The sequence below is a fragment of the Phoca vitulina genome, unplaced genomic scaffold (assembly GCF_004348235.1).
Source record: "Phoca vitulina isolate PV1807 unplaced genomic scaffold, GSC_HSeal_1.0 scaffold67, whole genome shotgun sequence".
Taxonomy (NCBI): Eukaryota; Metazoa; Chordata; class Mammalia; order Carnivora; family Phocidae; genus Phoca; species Phoca vitulina.
The window spans coordinates 5304772-5327400 of record NW_022589770.1 but is presented as its reverse complement, the minus strand read 5'-3'; the positions used below and the strand labels follow the sequence as shown (position 1 = coordinate 5327400).

General features: G+C 37.8%; 1 protein-coding gene across 3 annotated transcripts in view; it reads right to left on the bottom strand.

Annotated features, from left to right (window-relative positions):
- Positions 1–4986: 4986 nt before the first annotated feature.
- TTC39B (tetratricopeptide repeat domain 39B) overlaps positions 4987–22629 on the bottom strand; it is a 119816-nt gene continuing 102173 nt past the window's right edge. For all 3 annotated transcript variants that reach the window (XM_032392274.1, XM_032392275.1, XM_032392276.1), the window contains 4 exons: positions 19959–20067; positions 11458–11575; positions 9673–9789; positions 4987–6549 (listed from right to left, as the gene is read on the bottom strand). In XM_032392274.1, the coding sequence (XP_032248165.1) occupies positions 6459–6549; positions 9673–9789; positions 11458–11575; positions 19959–20067 (435 nt within the window). In that variant the 3' untranslated portion in view covers positions 4987–6458. The remainder of the gene's footprint in view (positions 6550–9672; positions 9790–11457; positions 11576–19958; positions 20068–22629) is intronic.

Sequence of the window (22629 nt, the reverse complement as noted above, 5' to 3'; positions counted from 1 at the left end):
GGTTTTTAGGTAAGCAGATCACAAGACAGGTTTATTTTGTTTGTGTTTTAAGGCAAAGCAAAATTTCCCAAGTGAAATACCTACAAAATAAATTTGCTTTAGAAATAAATTTCAGTAATAAAATAATACTTCTCACTTATTAAATATATATTTTACCTTTACATCTGATTTAGCAACTTGCATCAAAAAATTCAAGAGTTCTATGAATATTTGCAAATAAATATTTAAAACACTAGCATATAAATGCCTCAGCTGGTATTCATTCGGGTGTTGGGATGTTAACAGTTAGCCAAGGGAAAAAAAGAATAAATAATAAACTACCTACTTATAAAATTTTCCCCTTAGACAACATGGGAATGTGACGCACTGGTTCAGAATGAAGTCATTTTTCTGGACAGCACATCTCAGTGGAACACATGTGTTCTCCTTTTGCAAATCAAAGTACCCAACGGTACTGTTTTCTTCAGCTATTAAATCAATAGCCTAAGATTTATGTTTACTGTAATCTGTCTTTTCATGTAAAGTATTTCCTTAAAAAACAAATCACTGTTTAGAAAGCAACTGTCTACTATGAAGAATAAAATCGTTTCAGGTAAAAAGTGAAATAATTAATGAAAATTGTTTAAACTCATTTACTAACCTGGATACTTGGTTCCAATAAAGACAAGAATGAATTAAAATGTCTGTATGATTTCCCAAGCAGGGAGTGTCATCCCTTCAAATTGAGGAAGACTTTCCAGCACTTCAAAATAACAGAATTCCTTTAAAACTGAAATAATAAGCAATATTCTTTAACATGTTCATTGTATCCAATTTCTCTGGCTATCAGTTCTGTTACACTGAGACCAACTTTTTTTTTTCCTAAATAGTGTCCAAGAGACTACCAATAATTAAAACAAATTTACTCAAAAATATTAAGTAGCAATAAAACCAAAGCTCCCACTGGGATATGCCAGCATCCCTTACATTCATCACTTAAACTGTGTGTTTCTAAGAACTACTGGATTAACATACAAGGTGTATTGTGTATTAACATACAAGTTTTACTTTATAAAGCTTAGCATTATACTTCAAAGTACCTTGAGATTTCCTATTAAATACCTGATGTAGGCATCTGTATGCATTCTTTATTAAATACAGTGAGGCAGCTGCTGGATTTTTCCATGCAAGGTCGGGTTACAGTATTACTGTCTGATACATTTATAAACTGGACAGAATGGGGGTTAGACTTCCACCAAAGCTAGATCCACCCAGCCCTTTGGGATGGATCAGGCCAAGAACCTGCTCAGCCTTCTGAATCCACTAACTAGTCCTTGCAACATTTCTTTCTGCAGTTTTCAAGTCATAAACAGATTGGAATGGACTTCCACGCCATCAAAATCAGATAGCAACTGCTCAACAGAGAAGGTATTCTCCCTCATGATAAATTCTGATGTGTCCTTCCTTACATTTCAAGTTCAACAATCTGAAGTAATGAAATCTAACAGCAGATATAAAAAAGACAAAGCTATCAACAATGGGAAGTGGGAACAGGGTTTCAAACAAGCAATCAAATACATAAAGAAAAATATATAAATAACTGGTCTGCAGGAGGGGAGACAATCTGGAGAAAATCCACCACTCTTTCTGAAAGAGCAGGATAAAACATTGTCCATTTCATATTTATAAGCTATTTTCTATCTACCTACCTATCTGATCTAGACATGTCTACAGAGATTAAAAATATGTCAATTACATGAATACATATCACTTAAGTATATCATACACAATAAAAATACTAGTAATAGGCACCAAAAGGCTTAAAATATATAACTTTAAATAAACTATCTGCCAAATTATAAGTGGGTAGCTAAGGCCTAATATTCCTTAAATAGTCATATTGGCATAGCTGTCAATGTTGAAACATTAATAATGTTTCAATATTGGACACCAAATTCTTCAGAATAATGTTAACCTTAGAAAATATTATTTTAGGGGTGCCTAGGTGGCTCAGTCAATTAAGCATCCAGCTCTTGATTTCAGCTCAGGTCTTGATCTCAGGTCATGAGTTCAAGCCCCACGATGGGCCCCACACTGGGTGTGGAGCCTACTTAAAGGGAAAAAAAAAAAAAAATATATATATATATATATATATATATTATTTTAATCATAAAACCTACTAATATCTCAAAGGTGAGTCATTCTACAACTCTAATAGTTTGTGCTGTTGCATCTGAAAAAGCGAGGAATGTTTGTAAAATCAGATTAAAATAATAATGTTAAAAATAAGTCTCAGTCTAATATCTGAGGAGCTCTGGGAGAGTGGAGAAGGATCAAAGGTGACCTTGATCATCTGCAGAATAAAATGATGAAATGAAAGTTCATGGGCACTTGAACTTCAGAAAAAGCAAACTTCACAGATACATATTTGAACCAGAATTGAAAATACACCTATGGTGATTGGGTGATCATAGTAGACAGCAAGTAAAAGCCAGAACTCCAGGAAGCATGCTTTTGGGAGGCCTTTTCTTTAAACAGAACTGCAGCACATATAAATGAGCACTCCCTGACACTTGGCATCATTCCAACACAGGCCACTGGCCTCATTTCAAGGGCTCAAGAGTCCCATGGGGCCAGTGGCCACCATAGTGGACAGAGTAGGACTGAGGGGAAACAACACCATCCAGAGGCTGGCGGGGTGGGCAGAGGGGAGGAGATAATTTCCCAAGACCCATTCCAGGCCCTATGAATCACAAAATCTTAGGGCATCTAAACAATCACTAGAGTCTTCATTAACTCATTTTAACTAAATGCATTTGAATTTATGATTTATAAAGAAGGAGAGAATAAGAGAAAAACAGAAATACGTAAAAAGAAAAGTCAATGAAGAATTAATCAGAGTAATTCAAAAATTTTTCCAGTTAGTCACAAAGACCTTTTCAATTATTATTTTCAGTCACTTTAAAGGAAGGATGAGAAGTAGAATCATAATGACCATAGGGACTACTAGTGCCTATCACAATGTAACTGTGTTTCCAGTAGCGTCAAAAGAAGAAATACTCACTTGTCTTCAAAAGGGGGGAAACCTTCTTTATATACATCCCACTGATATGAAGCCCTTATCAAAGACTCATAGAGTGACCTCAAAGTTCAACTCTAAGTTCCCAGGCCAGGTAGGAATGACAGTCACATAGCTCTGCTAACCTGCCTACTTTGCCAGATAGTTGTACTGTTAGATTGCTTCCATGATTAAAAATATTCCTTGACACTGATTAATTTGAAGTTCACCTCCCTACAGCTTCTACCCACTTGGAGAGGAAACAGAATCAATGAACTTCCTTTTCCTATGTATCCTGAGACTTTCTTGTATCCAGGAGAAGCACAGAAACATTCAAATATATGTCCATATAGGAGTTGATGTAGTTAATCTTCCATTAATTATCAATAATGCCCTTCTTGTCACTGATCCTACAAAGCAGAACCTCTGCTTCAGTCTTAAAATTTGTACAGCACTAATCAAAACCCTGGCTCTCCATTTAAAAAAAAAAAAAAGAAAATTATACCAAAAACTACACAAATTGCACAAACTGTCAGACACATTGGCAGCCCAAACCCATCACATATGCCCCTCCAAACATTAGATAAAATGCTGTCACTTCAGCACTCATTCTTCACAAAGCACCCTGAATCCAAAGTAACTCCAAAAATGCAATATTAGCTGATGCCACATGAAACTGGTGCCACCAGGGTATCAGAAACAGGCCAGGAAACAGATAAATATTTGTAGTGTTTATGATATTACAACAATTAAACAGTCAATGGATAGATTATCCATATTATAAGGTAACTATAAAAAGAATAGGACAATCAAAGAAAGACAATTATCGTATGGTTTCACTCACATGAGGAATGATAGAAACAGCGCACAGGATCACAGGGGAAGGGAGGGAAAAACGAATGGGAAGAAATCAGAGAGGGAGACAAACCATGAGAGGCTCTTAACTATGGGAAAGAAACTGAGGGTTGCTGGAGGGGAGGTGGGTGAGGGGATGGGGTAACTGGGTGATGGGCATTAAGGTGATGAGCACTGGGTGTTATATGCAACTGATAAATTACTGAACTACATCTGAAGCTAATGATGTTCTATATGTTGGTTAATTGAACTTAAATAAGAAGAAGAGGAAGTAAAAATAAAAACAATAGAAGAAAAAATAAAAGACAAATTTTAATGAGATACAGGAATTTCTTTTATATTTGTTTGGTAATGCAGAGTTAAAATAAAATAAAAATAACCGCAATAGCTCATATAGTTCTCAAATTATACCAGAAAGATAAGTTTTTACTGACTTTCGCTCTGACCTGCAGCTTCTCACAAAAACAACGTGGGTGTATTTATACTTTAAAAAAGTAATGCTACCAAAGCTCTTCTATGGAATTTATAAACTATTTCTCAAGTTGTATACAAAATAATTATTAAACATATTTCCACTGCTGATATTGTAATAACAGTTCATTTTATTTCCTCTCGCCTGGACCTAAAATAAAGCTACGTAATTCATATTAATAGCACATAGTGAGAGCTCCCACCATGCTCTCTGAAGGGCTAGTTCTCTGACTCAAGTTGTATTAATCATCTTCCACTGGAAACGTATCTTCAGTATTGGTCAAGAATTAGCACCTTAAAGAAAACAAGACCAAAATACCTGCCGGGTGCAGATTCGCGTAGCAGGGAATGAACAGCAAGGAGCAAATTCATAATCTGGGTTATTGTCAGTGACAAACACATGAATAAATTTAAAGGTGTTTGAATTTCTGCACTTCCTTCATTTTACAGCAGAGGCCACAAACTCAGCCAATATTTTTGTGTTGGTATTGTAATCAGTGCATAAAAACCATAATTATTACGGCAACTCATATATTCATATAGACTTTCACAGTTTACCAAAAGCTATCCTACGCATCATCTAATTGAGCCGCCACGAGCACCAAGCAGTTGTGTTGCTTTCGCCCCCCCCCCCCTCCGGGGAAATGGGAGTCACAGAAAGAATGAAGGACGTACTCCATCCACATCAAGGAACTACTGACTAGCACAGGTGGGCTCCAGATCCCAATCTGGGGATGTTCTGTTAAACTACAGAGGTTTCCATGATAAGTTACTCTTCAAAATAGAACAGAAATAGGACCACACCCTGATTTATGGATCCATGAATTATTTTTCCTCGCCCTGGATGCAACCCTGTCATTAACCCCAACATATGGGGGGCGGAGTGGGGGTAGACAGAGATGATTGTAGAATAAGACACGCACTTTGTGCTAACAGCTTGAGTTAAACAGTTTGACACTGTTTGCTGAAAATGCCTAATACACAGACTCACAGTTATAAAACCAAAAGAGACCTTGAAAATTCATCTGTTCTTTTTCCATTTCACAGATGAGGAAAATATGCTGATGCAGAGAGCAGGGGGCTCCCTAGAGGTCACCCCAGTGACTGCTAAGCAGTACCAGAGCCAGGCTCTGCCCCACATTCTGCCCTGATTGTGTTTCCCAGATAAAGGACAAAGCGTGGTCCAGATATTTACAAGGAACCATCACAGTGCTAGACAGATTAGAAAATTAGATCTTACTCACCAACATCATGAGTATAAAAATTATTGATATTTTACATACCATTTAAAGCAGCAGGAACTTTGCTTCCTATAGAAAAAATAATCAACGTATGTATTTTAGACTCTCATGGCTAAGGTTGAGGATAATTTCTAAAATATGACTTTTTCTTCCCTTTAGACAGAGTTTTTTGAATTTTGTTATTATAATAGATTTAAGTACATTCAAAATAAGGATAGTCGCTCAAAAATGTCACCACCTTTAACTTACATGAAGAATAAAAAAAACCCAAAACCTAATATTTCACCATCTTTTCTAGATACAGTTCCCTTCAACCCATTAAGGACACTATCCTATCCCTATTCACACCCACTGCCTGTCTTGTTCAGGAGACTTCAGGTTATTGTTAATCTATTTTGAATGTAAGTGATTTTTATTTCCCCTCTTAAATTTAAATACTAGGCAACAAAATATCTCTGACCAACAAATCTAAAAATGGCTCAACTTATCAGCCCTTTGCTACTAAAACATAAATTTCCACATTAAAAAAATAAATAATCTAATCAGACTTTATTGTACCTTTGAGTCCTTTAAAAGACTTCTTTACTCTCCAATTCAAATCTAATATGAAATTCTTTTTGGAGAGGCAAAATATAAGAATTTTCTAGACAGTACTGAACATTGAACATCGTTTCATAGGAAAAAAAAACATTTATGCAGACCAACAGTAAACAATACAGATGATAAAAAATATTGACAATAAAATTAGTTTTTTGTCTCTCATTCACAAGATCACTTTTCCACTTTAATACAAGGCCTAATCTAGAGCATATGTCAGTGCTAACTGAGGGGAAACTCCATCCTTCGTGTTCTGATCAATCGGAGGAAGTTTTTTTCCAGAGGTGAAGAGCTGCCTGAATTCGGAAGTGTAGCCTGGACTCCATGGAGTAATCTTTGTAGTTGTTTCTAAAGAAAATAACAATGAAATTGTAATGTCAAAATCCCTTTGTATCCAAGGGAAACATCACCACCTCCCCTTCTTCTCATCTTCATTCCTTATTTGCTTCCAAACGTGAATATGCATTAACAGCAGATCTTGTTAAAATGTAGATTCCAATCCTGTGAGCGAAGGAGGATGGCAATATTCTCTATTTCTAGAAGCTTCCTGGCAGTGATTTGAAAGTCATACTTTGAGTAGCAAGTTCCTATTCAATGACCAAGCCATTCACAAACACAGCCAGAAGCTTATGAAGAGGGTTTAACAAATTTTGTGAACTATTCCTAAATAGTTGACTTCCTTCTCTAAACCAGGAATTTTAAGGCAGCTTCACGTGAACATTATCAATCACCACCCCCCCCCCCCAGAGAAATCACACTGAAACCCTCATGAAACAACTACAACAAAGAAATCAGGATTATGTGGTGATACCAAAATTACTTACTCCAATTCTCACAGGCAAATATCAATCGTTTGGCCAACAGTTGTGGGACAATGTCAGAAGGGGCCATAGAAATCCGCAGATTAGTTAAAATGTTTACTTAGCTCATCCGTGCTCACTTCCGTCTGCTAGAATTGTTAAGAATCGGCACAGCGGAATGGCTTTGACTTTGGGCTCCTGCTTTCACATACCACCTTGGCCCGTGGGTGAACTGTAACTCCTTTGCATGGCAATACTGTCCTTCTACAGCCCTTCATTTTAGAGAGGGCTAAGAGCTGCTCACTGGTAACCTTGATAAGGGTTACTATTCACAATACGGGTTACCAGAGGATGTAATTGAGTATTTTCCTAAATGCCTGGCCACTAATTTTGGCAACTTTGAGAAGCTCCAACAGAATAAGGGAAAATGCAGACAATTGAAAGTCTTGAAAATATTGGGAAGTCTGTTTACGGTGGCTTCATTAGCACTGGCTTGAGTTAGTGGTGACTTTTGATCACTGGTGGTCTTCCTTTTTAGTAGTGTATTACCAATCTTTTATTTTCATCATTATAAATTTGTCTTATTGTGCATTGCTTAGGTAACACCAAGTAGGTCCAAACAATGAATACTGCAAACAACAGTAATGAGAGTCCCTAATTTTCCAATAGCTAGATTTGAAGATACATACATGTCAGCTGAAATATGAGTCATTCTCACTCTCAACAAAATTAGCTTTAAAAGTGACTCACTCTGATATCACCCTTTATTTTTTTTTAAAGATTTTTATTTATTTGGAGAGAGAGAGAGAGAGAGCACAAGCAGGGGGAACAGCAGAGGGAGAGGGAGAAGCAGGCTCCCCGCGGAGCAGGGAGCCCGATGCGGGGCTCCATCCCAGGACCCAGGGATCATGACCTGAGCCGAAGGCAGATGCCCAACTGACTGAGTCCCCCAGGCGCCCCTAATATCACCCTTTAAAAAAATTAGCAGCAGCAGCACCCTCTCTCTTGGTTCCGTGATGCCCCCAAAGCTTCTTTCCCATTACTAGGCTTTATTCACAGGAAAACATCCTGAAAAGTTGCCTGAAGTAGCTGACTCCATTTTCTCCCCTCACAGGTCAAAGTCACTGATGATCTTCACGCTGCCAGGTTCAGCAGCCACTTCTCTGGACTCACCTTGCTTGACCTCTCAGCAGCCATCCTCACAAATGACCACTCGCTTCTCTTTGAAACACTTTGTTCACTTGGCTTTCCCGGATGTCCTCCTAACTCACTGGCCACTTCTTCTTAATCTTATTGTTTCATGTCTAAAATGATGGCATATCCCAAGGCTCTGTGCTGAACCTTTCTCTCTAGTTATATTATTTTCCCAGAATCACTTCAAGTATCATGGCTTTAAATATCACTGTCTCTGTGCAGGTGACTTTGAAATCTCTACATTCAGCCTTGATGTTTCCACTGAACTCCATGCTTGTATATTTTGTCCGTCTCCACATGGACACCCAACGAGCACCTCAAAATCCCACGGTCCTAAACAGAAGTATGTTTTCTCCTTTCCTGGAACCTGCTCTTCTAAGCATACCCCATTTCAGTAAAGAGCATCATGTACTATCTAGTGGCTCAACCGTCCAGTTTATAGGTTTCCTAGCTGTGGCTTCAGCCAGGAATGCTCCCCACCCAGTCTTTTGGTGACTGATCTTCTCAAGACTGGCTTTAAATATGCAAATCTCAACTACAATATCATCTCCGCAAGGAAACCTTCCAGACTCAACTCAATTTAAGGTAATACCCAGGGACTCCATATCATACTATAAATCTCAGCAAAGCATATACCATTGCTGGTTTTCCTACTTGTTGGCTTATTCAACATCTCCCTCTAACTAAGCAAGAGGAAACGTTGCCTGTTTATGTATAGATGTCTGTCTAGAGCCTTTACTAGTGTCTGGCACATAATAAGTGCTCAGTGAATACTCGCTGAATTTGAGTAAATGAACAAACCAATGAATCACTAAGCTATTTATGGCTTAAAGCTATTATGTCATTCTTTCTCCTGTAAGAAGTATTCAAGGCAAACAGACCACAGGGTTTTAAGTGAGCCATGATCACAAGTCTGAGAGCCATTGTCTAGCAGAAATGAAAATGCTTTGAAATTACCACAGTAGACAGAAAGAAAAGAGAGCCAGGGAAAGATCCAGAGGGCGTCTTCCAATCAGCGGCCCTTCAGGGAAACGAGAGATATGGTTGAAGACACCAAGGGTCAGCAAACTGTGACCCAAATAATGGCCAAATCCAGATATACCCATTTATTTACAAGCTGTCTTCTGTGGCTGCTTCAATTCAATTAGAAGTTGCAATGAGACCTTATACTGTAAAACCAAATACACTTACTATCTGGCCCTTTACAGAAAACATCTGCCAACCCCAATCCAGAAGAGAATAGGTTAGAAGTCTGGCATAGAGATGCCCACAATCACAACACTTGTAAACAGTCATAGGGCCAGGCATTAAAAAGGCTGGAAATAGCACAACTACAGCAAAAGTCATGAACATAACATTATTACTCATTTTTCATTCATGTTTTAACTTCTAAGTATACAATATTACTGCTGTGGTTACACTAGTGTCCATGTTCCTGACTCCACAGCAAGCAGGAAAAGCTGCCATCGTCACTTACCTTGCAGTTTCTAGGGTCTTTATGGCCTTGTCAATTTCCCCTTGGCTTTTGTACAAAAAGGCCAACTCAAACAGAGTAAATGGCACTAGATAGTGATCATACTTCAGTAGCTTTTCACTAAAAGAGTGAAAGAAAAGCGATTAAGTCTTAACAGAACAAGAAACAAATCATTCTTTTTCAATGTATGTACTTTCCCCATTCCTCAGAAAACAGGTGCAGCACTAAGCCTATTACCAGAGAGAACTGTCATTATACAATCAAGGAATCTAATAAACGATGGCAATAAATAGTTTGTTTTGAATATATTCATCTTTTATTTTATTCTTTGATCTAAATCCAGTACTGAGCATTGTTTACGACCCTTAGGAAGATGAATGCATGCAGATCTTCAAAGATTAACCCTGGAAAGGACAAAGTCATCCTCCTAAAAAATGAATGTGTTCAGGAAATGACTCCATTTAGAAATAAGAACACTGTATTACTTTATATTGTTAAGTCTTATAAGGCTAAGAAATATTTTAGTATATGTGCTGCCAAAGCGAGCACAAGGCTAAGAAATAAAAACACTGTATTACCTTATATTGTTAAGTCCTATAAGGCTAAAAAAAAAGTCAATAAATAAGTGGTCGACACTTCTGTTTTCAGCAATATTATGAAATCTGACCATAAAACATCAAGAAGCAATAAAAAATATATATATAAGTAATGCCCTTCCAAATGCATAACTAAGCTCACAAGAACATAAGAAAAACTCTCAAACTGAAAACAAAACAAAGCCAGAACTCTTAAGTGTGTGGATGATGTCAAAGTAGTCCTGGGATCTGTTTCGGCCTTAATCAACCAGGGCTTTATATCTCAGTGTCCACGCAGATGAGGCCTTGAGTCCACAGAAGAGCAGAGCCTGAGACCTCTATATAAAGCTGGGGCCATTCTCCATCAGAGAAAGGGCAGATTGGAAAAACCCACTCACTGGCAGAGGAGGAAGCCACGGGCACTTGGCTCCTCGGCCTGCATCCAGGTTGGAAGGAAAAAACACATTCCATGGGAAATTAATAACCAATAGGCTTGTCCTCACATGAATTTGCAATTCAAGTTTACGTGGCCCAAAGGATCCAAGAACCTCTAGGCAATGACATTAACATGAAAGTGGGCCTGGACTGAAAAAGTTTTGGGGGCACCTGGCAGAAATAAAATCAAAATCACTTTAGAGACTCTTCTTCCATCCTAGCCTCATAGGTGTCTCGAGATAAAACCCCACTGAAGGGGAGCTCACGATCCAAAATTACAAAACACATGAGCAAACAATTCACTGTATATTGGATAAACGTAACACATAGCTCAAATGGGTCACCCTTTTGATCCTTCCAGAAACACCAGTAAAATTGAATTCAATGGATACTTTTTTTTTTAATTTTTTTTTTTTTTTTTATCAATGGCTACTTCTTTAACATGTTTACTAAAAACAGTAGATTACTTATTTGGGAAAAAGACATGGTCCCTTTCCTCTTTATAAGGACACCAGTCCTCACCAGTCCTCTGACATTCTCACCTAAGCTAGTGTTTAGTTTTCATGGAACTTAGTGTTCCCCTTCAACACCAAGTAGAAATGCATAAAGCCATGTCCTACTTAGGCTCCAAGTCTAGTCTCAAAGGACAAAGAGAGCACTACTGGATTCTCTTCCTGGTAACAGCGAACACTCGCAGCGGGAGAGCACGTCACTCTCTCCCAGCAATTCCCTGGAAACCGCAATCCGCACTCCGCTCGGCCTCCCGGTTTGTCTGTACCTTTGGATGACGTGATTGAAGCACAGTTCGGCCTGCAGGGGCCGCTGTAGGTTCTTCAGGCAGCAGCCCTTCAGCAGCTTCACTAAGCAGTCGTCGTCCACAGAGTAGTCGCTTATGTCTAAAGCCAAACAAACAGAAAGCACACACAAAAGGAAAACCACTTTTTAACATCCCAAGGAAAAATAAAAAATAAAATTAATTAATTAAATAAATAAATAAAACCCCAAGGAAGAGGGAGAACGAATAGCTACGAGGTTTTGGGGGGATCACTGAAAAGTAAGGAAAATATTTCTACCATTTGTTATGCTTCACTTAATAAAACACAATGAAAATATTTTAAATTAAAAGAAGAGGCAGCTTACTACCTTAATACACCATTTTATTGAAATAGAACTTGAACATCTATCCACTTGAAAATCTTTCTTCAGGTGCTCAGTGCTCATTCTGAGTTAGGTGGCCTTAGCTGTACAATAGGAACTCTGAACTCTAAATAAAGTAAGAGCTGTATTAATTCTACAAAAGGTCAAGCAGTGAGGAGCAAGAAGGCTGCCTCCCCCTGTGGCTCTGATTTCTAACCCTGCTGGCTTCACGCAGGGGAGGATAACACTTCCATATGGAGAAGCAGATGGCTTCCTACCCATTAAAAATTCAGGAAGTAGAATACCCTCTCCAGACCATTCTGTTAACAACTTATCAATTCTCCCAGGTTTTGTTATTTTGGGGGGAAATTCTGTCATAAAATCAGACAAAACGGTTCCCAAGTACATGCAAGTTACCCAAAACCCTCACGAACGTGCAAGTGCTTGAGGCTAACATAAAGGGTTTTCTTTCACCACGTTTTCCCTTTTGAAAATGACTCTTTGCCTTCTACAGCCCAAGGCTGTAGAATATTAAACAAAAGGAACCATATCTCGTGTGACACCAACCTGACAAAGGTAGACATTTCACATCTAACACTTTTGAATTGGGGAGCTTTCTCAAGTGACTGCAACTTAGTCATTCCCAAGACACACTGATAATTTATACATTTCCGGCTGTGACAATACAGGGGGTGGGACAGGGAGTAAACCGAACCACTGAGGCCTGGGAGTCCTCATATTGAGACTCCCCTGCTTTCAGTACAAACCTCAGAAATCACCATTAACACATGCTGGTGTTTTGAGTTAGTAAACTGCTTGTTTATGGGAGGTTAATGATGCTACTTAACCAACTGGAAGGAGGTCACTTTACTTCTAGGCGCTAAAAACAGCTGATATTCACCTCTCACTTCCAAGCTCTGATAGTTCATTCACCAAGAAGAATCACAGATATCAACATCAAGTTGATATTCCTATTACTTAAGGACCATTTTTCAGCTCCCCCCCACCCCCTCGGCCACACACACACACACACACACACATACACACACACACACAAACATATCTATATGTTTCTAATCATGGATGCTCACTGAAATACATATATAAGAAGCAATATCTTTCCAGGCCTAGAACAAAACCCTTAGGGTCCAAACTGGATGCTAGTTTTTAGTATCATTTTTGTGCATTCTATTGAGTTCTGTATTAGCATTTTATGACAGTTTGTCTTAGCATGAAATTCTGGTGCTCAGTGCATGATGGTTTTGCTGAGGAACCGACATAAAACTATGGAAAATTAAAGTACCACTAAAGCTGCACTTAGCTTTTATTAGATCATAAGTTAAGGATATGGAAAATGGGTCCGAAGATACCACCTTCCTCCAAACCTTAGCAAAACTATTATTTCCTCAGACCACAGAGTACTCTCTGTCAGATGATTATTTTCCCTTAAAACCTGAATGCTTTATCATGATTCTCAACCTCATGGGTGAGTTCACAGATGAACATTTCAACACACAATTTCCATTTTACATTCCAAGAAGATTATACAACAATGCTGCCAAAGCACATTTTCATCACAAAAGATCTGCTTAACTTGCTGTGAATTGTGCAAGACTGTTGAATCACAGATCTGTACCTCTGAAACAAATAATGCAATATATGTTAAGAAAGAAAAAAAAAAAGAAGAAGATAGCAGGAGGGGAAGAATGAAGGGGGGGAAATCGGAGGGGGAGACGAACCATGAGAGACGATGGACTCTGAAAAACAAACTGAGGGTTCTAGAGGGGAGGGGGGGTGGGAGGATGGGTTAGCCTGGTGATGGGTATTAAAGAGGGCACGTTCTGCATGGAGCACTGGGTGTTATGCACAAACAATGAATCATGGAACACTACATCAAAAACTAATGATGCTGTCAATGATGTATTCTTGTTGGAACTCAATATAAATGATCTAACTCAAAAACTAATGATGTAATGTATGGTGATTAACATAACAATAAAAAATTAAAAAAAAAAAAAAAGATCTGCTTAACTTAATAAAACAGAGGGTAGGCTGAGGAAAAAGAAAGTTTGAAGCCCAAACTACAAAAATATCCACACTGAACTTTTTAGAAACTAGCTGAAATGCACCAAAGGAAAAATTCAAAAACAGATTTAGAAAGTGAAAAGCCGTAAAGTAGCATTTCCCCTTTTATGTAACCCTGATTATGTTTGCTATATAATTTCACAAAGCAAATTAACTGCAACAGAGAGTCAGAGAAGAACTACTGTACCAACTTCCGGCTCCATGTTGAGTTTAGTTAGATTTCAAATGGAACACTAATGGAATTAGTGGCAGACACTGACTCCAGGCATATTACACCAAGTGTTCTTCACTTATTAAACTGTATCCTTCCCTTTGTATCCCGAACGGGCCTTTCATAATCACACTGTCAGAGTAAAACACCAACTGTATCTTCCACCCTCTTTACTTTAGAGACACCTGCCAAGGGGAAAAGCAAAAACACATGCAATTCCCAATACTGGGGAGAAAGGGGGTGGAGGCTGGAGTCACCTCGGGTTTACAACTTCACTTCATTTTTTCAGTTTTGGATTTTTTTTTCCCCTTGCTCTGAAAGATAAGAGCTTAATTACTAAAAGGCCATTACTGAGGGGAGCGAGGGAGCAGAGGTGGAACTCTGGTAATTTTCCTGCATAAAATAATGGACCTGGAAGAGATTATCATAAATTTTGTGTACAAAATCTTTAGGAAAGAAAACTTTTATTATTTTTTTTTTACCCAGAGGGAACACATACAAAAACAGAATTGTACAAAGTACAGTGCATCTGTCTGAGCTTTCCCCAGCCCTCCTTAAACATCTCTAAGCTGATCATCTCAATAGATCATTAAAAAAACAAGGAATGAATGGAGAGAGCAGTCTGGTTTTTCAAGCCTCTATTGCACTGTACATACTTAGTCAGATACATATATTACTCCTTTACATTTTTCCCCCAACCAATAATGGGACAAAATAAACTTTGAGGTAAAGGCTGAAGATCCTGCTCAAATAGAGAACAATCCAATGGTCCCTCAGGACTTCTTAATATAAAAAGGCCCCGCTCTCTGGTGGTAAATATTAGTCTATACTACAAAGGATAGACATTCAAATGTCAGAATTTATTCAACTGAGCCAAAGCCCTTACATTTGTAGAAAAAACACAAAGAGGGGTGCCTGGGTGGTTCAGTCATTAAGCGTCTGCCTTCAGCTCAGGTCATGTTCCCAGAGTCCTGGGATCGAGCCCCCACATCGGGCTCCCTGCTCGGCGGGAAGCCTGCTTCTCCCTCTCCCACTCCCCCTGCTTGTGTTCCTGCTCTTGCCATCTCTCTCTCTGTCAAAAAAAAAAAAAAAAAAAACACAAAGAACAAGATGGTCCACTTTTCCGGGGTGGGGGGAATACTCTACAAATGTTTTCATTAAAAAAAAGAGGTTTTCCTTCACCTCCCAGTTTTTACATATCCACTTATTAAAAACATATCCATTTTCCCATTTGGTTTGTGGATATGTGGGTTTTAATCATAGATAATTCTCCTACTGGCAGGAACAATGTTTTCTCAGCCTATCACAATTCTATATCTAGTATGGAAAATCTAAGAGTGTTCAAATGAGCAAGTTAATAAAATGTAGCCCAATTAGTTGAACAAAAATGAACACTAAAATTTGTTTAAAAGCCCAAATGGATATTACAAAGGTGCATTTTGTGCAATCTCATTTTTTAAGGTGAACTTTCATGGAGTTTCATTTCATCTAAAATTCAAAATGATGTAACTTCATGTTGACTTTACACTCAAATCAAACTGAAATATTTTTCCTTTTTTGAAGGAAAATAGTAAAGATCATTTCACATCCATTAGAATGGCTAGTACCAAAAAAAAAAAAAACCAGGATATTAAAAATACTAGTGAGGATATAGAGAAATTAGAACCTTGTGAACTGCTGGAGGGAATGTAAAATGGTACAGCCATTACAGAAAACAGTATGACAATTCCTCAAAAAATTTAAAATAGAAATGCCACATGATCCAGCAATTCTACTTCTGGGGATATACCTAAAAGAACTGAAAGCGGAGCACCTGGGTGGCTCAGTCAGTTAAGCGTCTGCCTTAGGCTCGGGTCATGATCCCAGGGTCCTGAGATGGAGCCCTGCGTCGGGTTCCCTGCTCGGCGGGTAGCCTGCTTCTCCCTCTACCCCTCCCCCCCACTTGTATTCCCTCTCTCTCTCTTTCAAATAAATAAATAAAATCTTTAAAAATAAATAAAAGAACTGAAAACAATCTCAAAAAAATTTTACATAGAAGTATTATTTGCAATAGCCAAAAAGTGGAAGCAACTCAATGTGCAACAGTGGATAAATGGAAAAGCAAAATGTGATATATACATTCAGTGGAATATTATGCAGCCTTAAAGAGGGAAATTCTCACACATGCTACAACATGGATATACCCTGAGGCCATTTTTTTTTTAAGATTTTATTTATTTGACACACAGAGAGAGAGGGAGAGCACAAGCAGGGGGAGAGGCAGATGGAGAGGGAGAAGGAAACTCCCCACTGAGCAGATAGCCCGACATGGGGAGCTCGATCCCAGGACCCCGGGATCAAGGCCTGAGCCAAAGGCAGACGCTTAACCGACTGAGCCACCCAGGGACCCCATTCTCTGAGGCGCCATTATGCAAAGTGAAATAAGCCAGTCCCAAAAGGACAAATAATGTAGGATTCCACTCATATGAGCAACCTAACATAGTCAAATTCATAGTAACAAAAAGTGTAACTGTGGTTGCCAGAGGCAGTGGGGAAAGGGAAATGGAGAGCTATTTTTAATGGGTATGGAAAAGTCCTGGGGACTGGTTGCACAACTATGTGAACAAAGCATTACTGAACTGTACAGTTAAAAATGGGGCACATGGCAAATTTTGTGTACTACAATTAAAAATTAAAAGGAGAGGCACCTGGGTGGCTCAGTCGTTAAGCATCTGACTCCTGATCTCATCAGCTCAGGTCTTGATCTTACGGTCATGAGATAAAAATAAAAATAAATAAAATAAAATAATTTTTGAAAATTAACAAGATATAATTGTAAAAAGAATAGTAAAGAAGCTTAATGCAACTCTATATATAGAAACTATGTAGATAATATATTATTAATGGAACATCTAGAACATACAAAGAAAGTCTAAAATGTCCATATAATGAGACTGTTAAGTTTGTTCTTATACATACACTCCTTTGGTTCTCTGTTAAATAATACAAACTTTAGATTTCTCTTTTTGATTTCAGTTTCTTGAACCTTTTCATCCACTTGTTTCCCTGGTGCCCAGAGATCACAGAGAATTATCAGTCCATGAAGATAAATACTTCAATATTTTGGCTACCATACCTAAGCCCCAGCTCATAGGGGCTGAAGTTTAATACTTTTCTGTAAGGGGGAGGAAAAAGGAGAGAAAGGGAACCACAGTTCTTTTATAAAAATGCTGCCTTTAATATGGGAGACTGACATTACTCACCCTCCATCAATAGAGGACCTTTGCAGGTGACTTTTTTCTAATAGTAAAGTAGAATATTCCATTTACCTGATCTCCCTGTGATTACCAGTTTATATTCGCAGAATGGTTATTTGGGAGAATTGGGGGGCAGGGGTGCTGGTCTGTGGCCTCAGAACATCACTGCTTTTTGTTCTACTGACTTCTTCAGCTATCCTGCCTGAAACCTTGACCTTATTAGCAATTAAGGCCACTGATTCCCCTTTCATTCTTTTATATTTCTTCTCCTTATTGATGGCAATCTAAAACTAGAATTATTTTAAATATGGAAAGCAGCCGAAATGCCCAACAATATTGAAAGAGTTGATTAAATTATAATACATTAATTCCATGGAGTGCTGTGAAGCTTTTGAAATTATTGTAAGAGCCATTTAACAACAATTTAAAAGTCTATGATAAAAATAGAACTACCATATGATCTAGCAATTCCACTTCTAGGTATTTATCCAAAGAAAATGAAAACACCAACTCAAAAAGTATGTGCACCCTCATGTTCATTACAGCATTATTTACAATAGCCGAGATATGGAAGCCATAGTGGATGAATGGATAAAGAAAATGTAGTATATACATACCACGGAATATTATTCAGCCATAAAAAAAGAAAATCTTGCCATTCTGCAACAACATGGATTGACCTTGAGGGCATTATGCTAAGTAATGAAATAAGTCAGACAGAGAAAGACAAATACCATACGATCTCACTTATGTGAAATCTAAAACAAACAAAAGAAAACAAAAAAGCAAGCTCATAAATTGGTGGTTGCCGGGGGTGGGGCATGGGAGGTAGGAGAAATGAGTAAAGAGAGTCAAAAGTATAAACTTCCCATTATAAAATAAATCATGGGGATATAATGTACAGCATGGTGACTATAGTTAATAATACTGTACTACATATTTGAAAGTTGCTAAGAGAGCAGATCTTAAAAGTTCTAACACAAGAAAAAAAATTGTAATATGTATAGTAATGTACGTTAACTAGACTTATTGTGCTGATCATTAGAGAGTCCACAAATACTGAATCATTATGGTATACACATGAAACTAATATAACGTTATATGTCAATTATACTTCAATTTAAAAAAGTTTGATATATTAAGTGAAAAAAAAAGCAGTATAATATGTGTCCAGGTACACTATGATTATAACTATAAAAATAAGGCTAGGATGGAACAAACAAATACTCTAAATTAATTGTGTTGTAGTAGTAAAAATATGCGTAACTTTTTTCACCTACATCTATCAATCATAATTATGTGTTTAATTTTTTAACAATAACTATAAAGAAGAATCTCATTTAACATTTCAGCCTCATTCGATAGCTCCAAATACAAAAATGATCCAAATGAGGTCCTCATCCCTGGAGCTATGTTCAATAATTAATTTCCCATGGGGAGAATATATTGAGTATGGGGCTAGCCACTCCATCAATGCCCATCTTTTTCCAGTTAAGAAATAGGAGTTAACTGTTATAATTTTCCCTGCCTTTTCCTGAACTTCTATGCCCTTTGCCATGTTTGTCGCCATGAAGTTTTCATTTTACTTCCGTAGTTAGAACATTCCAAAGGATAAAACCTGAATGATTGCAAGGTTGATAAGGATTACAAAGACTATCATTTATAGCATCATTTATCAAAAGATAGATCCTCTATTTAAGCTAGAGAAGTAGACAATGTCAGAGCAAGAAAACTTTGGAGATTATCTGTGTATTTTTGGGTGTCATTATCCCATTTTACAAGAAACCAGAGGCCCAGAATGATGAGGCATGTTTCCCAGAGTCTGAGAGCTGCAGGGCTGGGACTGTAAGCCCAGATGGCCTGATTTTCCTTCTACTATACCAGCTGCTTCCAGGAACCGGAGCTCCCAGTCAACTGGAGAGAGGCCTCTAGGACAACCAACAGTAATGAGTACAAAAATTAAACTGTGATAAAATTTGAACTGGAAAACAATCTTCTGTGTCTGCAAAAACATAATAGTCATTACCGAGCAAAAGGAGGCATGGGAAGAGTCACAAACTAAAAACCAGAAATGCACTCTAAAACTCGACTGATTGTTCATCTTTTTCAGTGACAAACTTATTCAGATATAATTCACATACCATACAATTCACCCACCGGAAGTACACAGTCCGCTGGTTTTGAGTATGTTACAGAGCTGTACAACCAATACCACGGTCTTAGAACATTTTCATCACTCCAAAAAGAAATGCCATACCCGTTAAAAGCTATCACACACACGCCCAAGTTCCTCCATCCCTAGTTATAAAACCACTAGTCTACTTTCAGTCTTTATAGATTTACCTATCCTCAATATCTCATATAAATGGAACCATGCAATATGCTGTCTTCTGCAACCGGCATCTTTCACGTAGCCTTGTGTCCCCAAGGCTCGTCCACATTGCAGCATGTGTCATTCCTCCCTTCCTCTGATTACAATCACCCAGACCCTTGCGGCCCAAGTGCTTTGTCCTTGTGACGCACACAAATGAACATGGGCCGATATGCACAGGGAAAGGGCAGGAGAGTGGTAATAAAAAAGATTTCCAGGCTTTTACTTTTCATACTTACTTTCATTTTGTAAAGCAGCCTCAGCCTTTTCGACAGTGACCAACAGATTTTCGGAAAGGTCTCTTCTCTTGCTCACTATTGGAAAACCATTCCAGACATACATCATTTCCTAATGAGGAAGAATGAAAAGCCATTTGCAATTATGTGAGGTTATCCAATGTCCTTTACAACAACGAAACTACTCTCTTGGTTGCTACAGATCTCAAGACAACATTCAGAGATCACTTGCCTTAGCTTTCCTTATTTGGAGTGTACTGAATATAATTTCCCCTTTTCTCATTTTATTATATGCCTTTTGCCTTTTATACTATGAAGTAATTCAGTATATACAGTATATTACATTTTTACTGAAAAATTTATTACTCATTCATTTAAGCATCTACTACCGGTATTCGATCCTTTTGGAAGATAACAGTTTACAAACACAGAAATAAATAGAATATTTTTAACTGACACTATGAACAATTGTATTCGATACAAAGTTTTGTTGTTACTTTTAAGTAAAGGGAAACATTTTTAAAATATCTGCCAATTGTTTACATATTCCAAGGACTTCACTGGAAACGAACATAGAAAATATTTTAATGGTTCTTTTATCCCATTAAAAACATGTGACAGTCCAGTGATCAACATGCAGTAAATGCATTCATCTAAAGGCCATATGGCTGAATGACAGCCCCTGAAAATGTAAACTAATGATTTCTCATTGCAAATTACATCTCATAGGCTAACAGATGAGAAATATTTTGGACCAAAAGCAAATATGCTTTTGCTTGAAAATATTTTTCTAACTTTCCTGGTAGTACATTCATATTTTTAAGGGTATGAAATAAGCAGGGTAATTAGGATCTTCTTCGAGATAAATGAATTTTAAAATACGATAAAGATATTGTTTGAACAGCTCCTTACAGGGAAGTAGTGGAAATGAGGAAAATACATTCAAGTGGCAGCAAAGTCATCTCTACTCTATGGCACTGAAAACGAAGATCACAACACTCTAATTTTTTTTTTCTTTACATCTAACAGTTTCTTATTGCTAATTGTGTAAGAACTCGGTTCAATAATTAATGGAATAATTAACTGATGATCTTTAAATTTTGTTTTTATCGATAGACTATTTTATCAGGAGAAGGCAAGCTCACATCTGAGATTCTATGAAAAATAACATTTTGGTGAAATTCCTAGTTAACCACAAATTCAAACCAATTCTACACCTTTAAGCCTGTAGAAAGAAGTGCTGTGAGTTACCCTTCCTGAAGACCCTTAGTGATCAAAGTAAGATATAGTTATGTACACACCAGCATCTAAGTTCTAGGGCACAGAAAGGGCTATTATGCTTTAGAAAATTTTCACGGAAGTTCTGTGACACAAAAAATTTCCCAGTGCAAATCACTTGATAGAAATCAATCATCAGGAACAGATCTAAAAGCTGTAGTTGGTGAAACAGCAATAGGCTCCCATGTTAGCTGGAAAAGGGGGATGTTTGGTCATTTTTGTGATTTGCATGGTGTCCTGTTTTTATCTGTGCTCAGATTTGATGACAGAGTGCTATTTTTGTCTCATTCCATCACAGGCACAGAATAACCTGCTCTGATGGTGGTGCTCTCTGAGACTGTTGATCTTAAGTAGAGAACACCTGGACCTAGGTATAGGTTAGCTCCTATCTGACACCTGTTAGAGGCTGCAGTTTTCTTTCTCACAGAATATATAAAGAGCTCCTACAAGTCAATGACAAAACAACAAACAACCTAATGAAAAATTACGTTAGTATATGAACAATTCACAAGAGAAGAAATAAAAATAATAAGCACATGAAAAGATGCTCAACCGTACCAACAGGGAAATGTAAATTAAAACAGCGAAACACTGTTGGTAGACATTTAAACCAGTAGAGCCTTTCTGGAGGGCAATTTGGCAACGTCAAAATAATAAGTGCATATACCCTTCGACCAGGAATTCCATTTCTAGAAGTCTTTCCAGAGAATTATATGACCATGCACCAAAAAAAATATATAAAAGAATATTCATTGTAACATGTTAGTAATAGTAAAAACTGGAAACTAAACTGTCAAAGGGGAATCACTGAATAAACTCTGGAATATTAAAAAAAAAAGAAAAAAATCAAGAAACTCCAAAGGAGGACTGCAGACTTCAGCTTGCATTTAATGGTTTTCCTGTGCTGACTACCTACGCAAAACTAAAGCCCCAAAGGGCCAGAATAATTTGATATATTCAGTACTTTTAAAGAAGTATTCATTAAAGGGGCGCCTGGGTGGCTCAGTTGGTTAAGCAGCTGCCTTCAGCTCAGGTCATGATCCCAGGGTACTGGGATCGAGCCCCGCATTGGGCTCCCTGCTCAGCGGAGAGCCTGCTTCTCGCTCTCCCTCTGTCTGCCGCTCTGCCTACTTGTGCTCTCTATCTCTGTTAAATAAAAAAAAAAAAAAAATCTAAAAAAAAAAAAAAAGAAGAAGTATTCATTAAAAAAAATTTAAGTGGAAATTATGCTTTTCATGAAGTCTACTCTAAACAGCATAATGATTAAGAATGTGAGCTCCAGGGGCACCTGGGTGGCGCAGTCGGGTAAGTGCCCACTCTTGGTTTCGGCTCAGGTGAGATCTCAGGGTCGTGAGATCAAGCCCTGCATTGGGCTCTACACTGAGCATGGAGTCAG